Source organism: Chelonoidis abingdonii, chromosome 3 (assembly GCF_003597395.2).
Source record: "Chelonoidis abingdonii isolate Lonesome George chromosome 3, CheloAbing_2.0, whole genome shotgun sequence".
Classification (NCBI taxonomy): domain Eukaryota; kingdom Metazoa; phylum Chordata; order Testudines; family Testudinidae; genus Chelonoidis; species Chelonoidis abingdonii.
The window spans coordinates 85,116,778-85,126,042 of NC_133771.1; the positions used below are offsets into that span (position 1 = coordinate 85,116,778).

Below are 9,265 nucleotides of genomic sequence, written 5' to 3' on the forward strand. Positions count from 1 at the left end.
ATATATACTGCCAAACTGGATAAATACAAATGAATTCATTTAAAGTATCCACTAAACTCAGACCCAAAAGAGGCTCAAAAGAAGAAGATTAGAGAGGTTCTCATCTACCCTTTCAGTAGAAGGCTGAACAGAGAGAAAAGCATACCTTATGACTCATAGACATGTTCTTTCCATACTGAAATGCCATATCCTGGATCTCAGCATCATGCTTTGCTAATTCCATTGCGGCCTGGCAGCTCTTTGCCAACAAGGCACTATGGGACAGGAAAATCTGTTCTTTCCAAGTTGATATTCCAATATCATGCGTAAGACAGTTTTCCTGACAATGAAAAATGGAAGCTGAAATGAAAAAGCTGAAACTATGACAATATCAGACAAGGGAAATTAACAACACAGCTACGCCACCTAGGAAACTACCACTTACTGTAAATTCCAAGGCTGTGGACTTTAATGTGTCATGCAAAACAGCCACTCACCCAAAGAATAGTCCTGCATGAGGTGATGGGAAATGTGAAAACATTACAGCGCGTTTTAATTGCTGAATTGTAGAGCTGCTGCTCCCCCCAAAAAACTAAAGCATGTAGATCGTTCAATGATCTTTATAATCAGTTTGCCTCTGAATTTTCATGTCACTACAATACGAACATTGGCAGCCAATTACATTCTTACTGACTTGCTGGTTAAAAAGTGTCCTTTGCAACAAATCACTTACTGGTACCTCTCACCAGCAAACAATAAAGAAAAGAACTGATCATTTAAATATTGAGTGGCATTTCTAACCAACAACATGTCAAGACATTAAATGACTACATGAAATGCTACACTTTAGCTTCTTCCTATAAATTCTAATATATATGGGATTTTAATGAAGAAAAAAAAAAAAGAGACCAAAGGCCTGTAAAGAATGTTTTGGGGATGTGTTTTTTTTGCTTCTCTATTCTAAAATAAGCAAGTCTTGATTTTTTTTTTACATTAGAAACATCAGGAATGTCAAGTTTCAATTTCCCTGGAGGAGTCTGGTAGATCTCACAGATATTCATTGTGAGCTACAATGCCTAACCTGTAGGATCAAGGATGCTTAACCTTTAACAGTCTCTTTTAATCCAAAATCTTAATTAAATTTATATTTTAACAAAAACAAAAGAAAATATAATCAGTTTTAACAATTTGATTAAAAAACACTTTTCCCCAGTCAATTGTTCAACTTAACTCTCTCGGCTCTTACGATGTCATCATTTCACTAATCAGTGTCTTCAAGGCTAGACAGAACTTGACATAATAATTTTCATATATACATATATAAATATCAAGCCATCTTTATTAATTGTAAAGAAGTAAAAAAGATCTCAAAGTCCAGTTTTTGTGACCCTTTTGCAGGCCCTCTTAAAAAGGTAAAGGAAACATAGGTTATAAATGTACATATGTAGAAAAATGGTTTCAAAATTTAAATATTAAGCATCATATTTAATTTCTCAATACACTGAAATTTACAGCACTGACTGACCCAAAAGGTAAAATTTTACAAAATGAGAAAACAAACATCTAACGAGACCTCCTCCCCTACAGTTACTTCAATTAAATTGCTTAGAAATGAATAAGAACTAAATCTGTGTGACCTCATAATTTTCTACTGGGTATTCTCTGTCATGAATTTTGTAACAAACGAAATAAAATCCCTCTATTCAGCTCCAATCTTCCTCCATTATGAATACTGCCAAGGAGTGCTGCGTTACTGGATAGAAAATAATACGAGACGGATGGGAAAATTAGCAGAATTCTGTATTGACAAACAAACAAACAAACATTGTATCAAAATTCCATTGCCTTCAGACATACCCTTGCCCTCTTATACGGAGGGGAAAGAACAGAAAATGACATGTTTGCTACTATGTATGTGATAACAATTTACAAAGTCAAGATTAAACTTTAGGTAGGTCCCACTTTACTATGATATTTGCTTTGTAATGCCTTAGTTCAGCCCATAACATATGCAAGTTTCCATGATTGGTAGAATGACAAAAATAATAAATAAGAACTGGTACCAGAAATAAATGTTTGATCATTTTCTCACTCAGACATAAATTAATTTAAAATAATCTAGCAAGGGAGTAGCAATAGCTCAGTGGTTTGAGCATTGGCCTGCTAAACCCAGGGTTGAGTTCAATCCCTGAGGGGGCCATTTAGGGAACTGGGATAAAAATCTGTCTGGGGGTTGGTCCTGCTTTGAGCAGAGGTTTAGACTAGATTACCTCCTGAGGTCCCTTCCAACCCTAATATTCTGGGAAGCTATGATTCAATTTTTTTTACTCAGGATCAATCAGCTAAAATAAAAATGTGTGCCTGTTAAAGCTTATTGGATGAAGATTACGACAACCAAATAGCAGTGATTTTTTTTATTTTAACCAGCATGAAAAGAGAAGTAAACTAGGAAGTTTAACAAAAACAATCATTTATGAAGTTACAAAGTCCTTAAAATGCTTGGCTGCACCAAGCCTCTGAAACAGTCACACACCAAATACAGATTGTGACATCACTATGAACTGAAAGCTACTGAAGAGACACTGTTAACAACTTCCATTGCAAGTAATTCTACATAATTTTCGAAAAGTGCCATCTTTAAGACAAAAATATCAAAATACTAAGTGTGATACAGCATGCCAGAGGGCAAGCATGAGAGTGTTAGCAGGGCCTTATTCCCTGCCAAGGAGAAAAGTTTGCTTTAGATTAACTAGAACACCTGACTCCAATTAGAGCACCTGACTCCAGTCATGTGATAAAAACCCCCTACTTCAGTCAGACAGTGTGGAGTTGAAGGAGAAGGTTTGGTTGGAGCAGAGTGCAGGTTGCAGAAGAGAAGAGTTTGATAAGAGAGAAATAGAACATTTTGGAGGAGTGCTGCAGTGGATTGTGAAGTCCAGAAGAAGCCTAGGTAAGGGGCCCTTCACAAGCTGAAGGATAGGAGAGGGAAGTAACCCAGGGGAAGGAACCGTTAGTTCAAGTGGTTCACCACAACCCTCAGGGCCCCTGGTTGAGACCTGGAGTAGAGGGCGGGCCCAGGTCCCTCCCTCCCCTCCCACTCCCCTCCTCAAGGACACTAGTGGAGTAATTAAAGAAGCAGTTCAGAGGCAAGCAATAGCGCCCTGAACCTACCCAGAGAAGAGAAAGCACGAGACCCAGCAGATCAGTACGGCAATTTGCCACAAAGTATTTTTGTGACCTTCATTTAAAGTCTTGAAAATATTGAGAAAAGTGGAAACCTATCCTGAATTTCTACAATTATTATTAAAGAAATACTTTATTTGGCTATTAAGTGGCAAGAGTTTCCACAGATAAGCCTAATTTCTGTTTCTTCTGTAAATTCAGTGCAACTCCAATGAAACCAATGGATTTATTATACATTTACAGTGACAACACTAAATTTGTCCTAATAAAAAGTGATTTTGGATACTGATATTTTAAAGATGCTGATTTTTTAAATGTACAAAATTTCACTTTTTTTCCTTAAATGTGGAATTGTGAAAAGTTGTTAGAAAGATCTGGGCAAATCTTAACATTTAAAAAAGTTTACGCAGTTTAATTGCTTCTACTACAGGCACTTTGAAAAAATGTTCACTACTTTGCTATTTACTTAATATTTTTTAAAAACAACAAAATACTATACAGCTTTTGTATGTATTCAAAATCTTCAAAACATCAAAAATACATATTTTAATTTTCTATGCTGAAAAAAATGCTCAAAGGTAACGTATTGCACTCTCACATGGATATGAGAAATCCCCTGCCGTAAATAAAAGCATGTTCAGTCTAATAAGAGTTGTTCTGAAAATATTCTCAGTATAAAAAATTTCAGGGAGCTCATCTTAATTAATACAGTCCAGTCAGAGAAAGTCTTGACAATCTTCTCCCAAGTGCTCTATGGTAAAAATACTTAAACCAAAATACCATGAAGCAGTCATCTCCTCTCAGAGAAATTTTTTAAATTGCATTGCAACAACTGGATTAGGAAAGAATATTGTTCCAGCAAAACAAAACACCTCCAAGCTGCGGTTCAGTTCAACAACATTATCTCCCTGATAAAGCTTGTCATGTGTTAGTTTGGCCATGTTTACACTAGCAAGCTTACAGGGCCCAGCTGTAACCATACAGCTGTGCCGCTGTAAGATAGCTCATGTAGCCACGTTATGCGGCGGGAGACAGCTCTCCTGTCAACATAACAACCATCTAAATGGGCGGCAGTAGCTATGCTGGTGGGAAAGCATCTCTAAATCATTTTGAACACACTCAAGGAAGAAAAACTTTAATTAGCTACAGACTGCAAACTACATGAAAACGGAAGTTACATCTGTGCAGGTGAAATGAGTGGGAACTTTTCCTTTATTTTTTGAAGCTTGCCATATCAGTAAGATGAAGGGGTCACGGATGGCTCAAACGGATTGAATAACCCGAGAATTTTGGTAATTCCACCTTTACATCACTTTAGTTCATGATCAGAACATTTAGCAATCTGATGACTGGTTATGGCGTATATGAAATAAGGCGGTGGTTTAGTTTGTACTCATTTGTAGGAGACATGATGTGTCTTAATGCAACAAAAGAGAACCATCACAACTGGCACCCACTGCTGGCTGTGTTGGAGGGCCAAAACAGAAGGAACAGGACTGAATTAACCTCTCATCCATGGAGGCAGATTCCTCCAAGATTATAGTTAAGGCACCCGGGGAGCCAGTAACTGGAAGACGTTGGTCTCCAGCCTGTCAAATCCAGCACTTTTCTTAAGCATTAATCAATTGAAACCGTAAACATGAAAAGTCCAGTAATTGGTTTTGGTTTTTTATATGAATATAATCTTGTGGCATATTTAATCTCTTTGTTCTTAATGACTTGACAGTTTAAAAGTAGCAAAGAACACACCATTGCACTTTTCCACACTCATGCAACCTAACAACTGATGGTTTAAAAAGTTTTATTTTGAAATAGGTGGAACTGAAGGGACAACTCTAAGTAAAACTGATGCTGCTCATTTCACCAGCCTCAAAGATCAGAAGAAGAATTTTCATTTTATACAGATATTTATTGTTTTTGATTTTAGAAATAAATTGGCTTGCGGAGATAAATCCATTAAATTTCTCAGGGCAGTGCTTAATGCTAAAAATACTCGTTTTCTAGCGCAATGAAAAATAGAAAGAGCTTCTAGAGACTAGTACATGTTTTAACACCAGAGTTTTACCATTTATACCATATCACATTTATGTAGCAAATTATTAAATTAATTTATTACTTAATACAAAGTAGCACATTAAGAATTCCTGCCCCCTCACCAAACAGCCTTAACGTAGCTCAAAACTGGTTTGTGTGTCTCTCAGGAAGAACTAGATGGTATTTATATAAATACGGTCATGATTCATTTGTAAGCATTTTCAGCACTGCATACAAATATTACAAAACACACACCTTATTGGAGTGCTCCAAAACGCATATCAAGAACTGGCAGGACTCAAAGTCACACCTTGTAGATGAAAAATGCAGACATTCAGAATACATTTTATAATTTTTTTTATTTTGATAACACAGCAGCACTTGCTTTGCCACCTAATCTTGCACAATGTGAGACTGTCTAATCCATTTACAACTCAAACTTTGGTCTAATCCTCATTAGAATAAAAATACATAGATAAATCAAGCATATTTTAATTTTGATTCAATCCTCATTAGAATAAAAATACATAGATAAATCAAGCATATTTTAATTTTGATTCAATCTCAGCATTTGAGTTTTAAATTGGATGGTTCAATAACTTTATTCTACGCAGAAGGATAAAAATAAGTCAATAAAATTAGGGCTCTCTAATGGTAGCAACACATTTATCCTACAACACATTTTCATTTGACTGATGGAAGCTTTAACAGATGTCTTCCTGCTTGTTGGACATGACAGGGCATGTTTTATTGGTCTATTAATAGGTCTTCAGCCCTTTGTGAGGAACAAGGGTGAGTGCAAATGGGCCAATAAAACACATGCTAGAGTGCTCCAATACTTTCATCATGACACTCTAAAACAATAGAATTTTTTTTAAAAGATGACTGGGAAAAGTTAAATTTTAAACATATCCTTTTACTACAAAAAGTAGTTCATCATGGAGGACTGCTTCAGACTGCCTAGAAAAGAGTAAAATTAGAGAAAGGAAAAATTGATCTGTGCCAGCCTTTCATTTATGTGGGGTTTTTGTCCTCTTTAATTTTCACTTTCATTTTGCAGCGACTCTCTAGTTCAAATTTCTCTTCAGCCTGTTTTTGCCCCACAACAGAGGCACTTTTAAAAAAAACAGCTAGATTTCTTGCTGGAGCATGAGCCTGACTGCTGTGCTGTTAGAAGGAGGCTACTTTTTAGTTTGTACTGAGAAGTTGTTTGATTTACCTCCTTAAGTAAAGGTTGAAAGCAAGCCAGTTGCCTACAGTGTGCAAAGCATGGCAGCTGAGTGGGAAATGAAATGCAACTTTCCCTTTAAAATTTACTCATCTGAGAAGGGCTGGTGACCAAGCATCAAAGAAAACTGCAGCATCCCAGCTCCACCAACCCTCTGTGCTTGGCAAGTGGATGAGGCTCACTGAGCAATTATTTTCAATTCAAAAGCTATATTGGGAGCATTTAAAAGGAAAAGTGCATCCATTTTGATGAGTACAATAGTCTAAAAGTTGATTAGGGAAACTAGCACTTGCCATGAATAAACTGTGGCTGTTTTTAAAATGATGTCTTAACAATTGTGTAGTGCTAATATTTAAATAATGTTTAATTTTAAAATATTAAAATGGCTTTTCTTCTGACTGACCATTAGCATTAGAAATTGCTATGCAGTCTTACACAGCATTACCATTCCACTGTTAAAAAAATGGCATAATCAAGCTGGGTGTCTCTAGCACGAGACCTTGCGAATATTCATATTCGGGAGATAAGGAAAAGTAGTGTAGTCTTCTTTTCAAAAAGCTCCTGATTTTTCATTTAAGTGAATAAGAATGATCTGGTAGGTAAAGTGCAAGACTAAGAACCACTGCATCTAAGTTCTTGGCTCTACTACAGCTTGCTGCATGACTTTGAAAAAGTAACTATACTTTGCTGTATCTCAGTTTTCCCATCTGTAAAATGGGGGCAGCAATACTTCTACTACTCACAGGAGTTTTGAGGCTTCCTTTGTTAATAAGTGTGAAGTGTTTTGATGGAGGCATTCTAGAACTGCAAAAGTATATTGTAAATATTTTAGAAGAGGTTTGTAAGTTTTAGAGGGTGTGGAAGCACAGAAAGAACTGACATGGATTTGTAGGGGATCTTAATGCATGACAGTCTCTGTTAACCAGAGTTAGGCTAGCTGTAACCCTAATAACGCGAGATTTGTAAAAGCAAGGATTGTGTGAGACGAGTGGAAAAGAACTGTGTGAGAAGTTGTTTTTCGACCTTGTGTAGATAATACCACGAAGCAGAGCACACAGTTGCACTGCCCAAGTGTCTCTTTCAGAGGTTCCAGCTCCAGTCTCAGCCTCGCACATAGTGGCTTCTCCTGTGTCACCAAAGCCACACCGCCTTAGGGTCCCAAGGCACACTGTGGATTTACTGGCAGTTAGCACTTTGCAATGTAATCCAGTTCTGTAACTTGTATTGACCTTTGGTTTGCCTCTGTCTAATAATTTTTTCAAGCCAGCTGGGGCTGAAGCGTTATTTTCTTTGTCACTAGCAAATAGTCATGACGTTGATCTTGACCTTGAAACCGCAGAAGCAACTACTTTCTCTCTTATCTCTGGGCAGAGTGGAATTTCAATTAACCATTCCTTTCATCATCAGCACAGTATGCTTACACTGTGCATCAGAGGCTTTTTTCTTTTTGAGTGGATTAAAGTTCCTCTGAGATGTTATGATACATACTATTCTAGCACTGCAGGTACCTTCTATGGGGCATTTTTTCGGTGGACTTCACACGCGTGTAAGATATCGCAATCCTCTAATACGTGCACCAGTGTTGTTATTCAAACTGAGACCAATAAACTAATGACATACATGTAATATGCTGGAAGTACCCTTAGAGGGTGAGGTGGATATGTTTAGACTGTCCCCCACCATTTTCCACTTACACACACCAGGGAAGGGTGCCTGTCCGTTGCTCCAGCGCTCATAAAACTAAGGATTTCCCCTTACAGGGTACTCCACTAGGAGAGGCTAACGAGGATGGCCACACCCCCCTCACCTCCCTTCAGCAAATAGAGCGTCGGTAGTCTCTGGGAGACCGCAACCGCTTAACTCCTGATTGCGTTCAGTGAGATGATTCAGTGACTGTCAGTAAGCCCCACGGAAAGGAAAGGCGGAGGGGAAGATGAGAGTTCACACAGGTCCCTAGACCCTAGGCAGCTTCCTCACCGGACGAAATGCCCAGGCCGAGTCCAGCCCACCGTGGGTCGGATCTTCTAAGATCGTCTAGTTACAGGCTTGCGTCTAGAGTAGTCCTGGGTCACGAGCTTTCGCTTTGCCCGCCCCCAGTACTCAGGCGCTCTTCCGGTAACAGTCACTCAACACACCAAGGTCCCCGCCCCCTTAATATTCTCATATACCACGATGCATCTGTACCCTTACATCCGGACCCATACCATGAGTGATACTAACCAACCCTCTTGAGGCGGTAAACAACCGCTCCAGCACCGCGTGCCCATACCATAATGCATTTCCCCTATTGCATACCTTGTTGCGCCCCCAGAGCAGTTCCCCAGTACTGCTTCAAGTAACCCCTTGTGTTGGGGCCTGTTCCCCCAATACCACTCTGCATCTGATCTTGGCTGCACAGTCAAGAAGCTTCAGATGGCGTAAGCCCAACAAGGCGACGAAGGCCCACGGCAGTTCTCCTCCGATACCCCACATAGAGATTTCAAAAGGTCTCACCTACCCTCTCTTGGCGCCATGGTTCGAAGGGGAACGATCGTAGCAGCTGTTGTGTCTCATAGCGACATGCATCCCGCGACGAGCACCCAAATTGTCGACAAAATCAGTTCTCGCTTTTTGTTTGGGTGCAGCAGTGTCAGATACTTTATCTGTTTAGCAGCTGCAACACAGGGAGAAGTGCATAAGATCAGGTGTCCCCTTCCAGACAGGTCTCTCAACAGGAACATTACAGCAAGCATTTATACTTTTGTTTAGACAATAATAAGCAACAGCTGCATTTTGTTTATACATAGGTCATCCTGATATCTTGTTTTGCTCACTTAAGAGACGCCAGTCCTACAATGCTAT

The 9,265-nt window shown here is 38.8% G+C and overlaps 1 protein-coding gene across 5 annotated transcripts in view; it reads right to left on the bottom strand.

Moving 5' to 3' along the window:
• The window catches only part of PDSS2 (decaprenyl diphosphate synthase subunit 2), a 211,467-nt gene that overhangs the window by 42,160 nt on the left and 160,042 nt on the right, over window positions 1-9,265 (bottom strand). For all 5 annotated transcript variants that reach the window (XR_012655520.1, XM_075063862.1, XM_075063861.1 and 2 more), the window contains one exon: window positions 146-319. Coding sequence is in view for 4 of the 5 variants with exons in the window: in XM_075063862.1 (XP_074919963.1) it covers window positions 146-319 (174 nt within the window). In the remaining variant the exon portion in view is untranslated. The remainder of the gene's footprint in view (window positions 1-145; window positions 320-9,265) is intronic.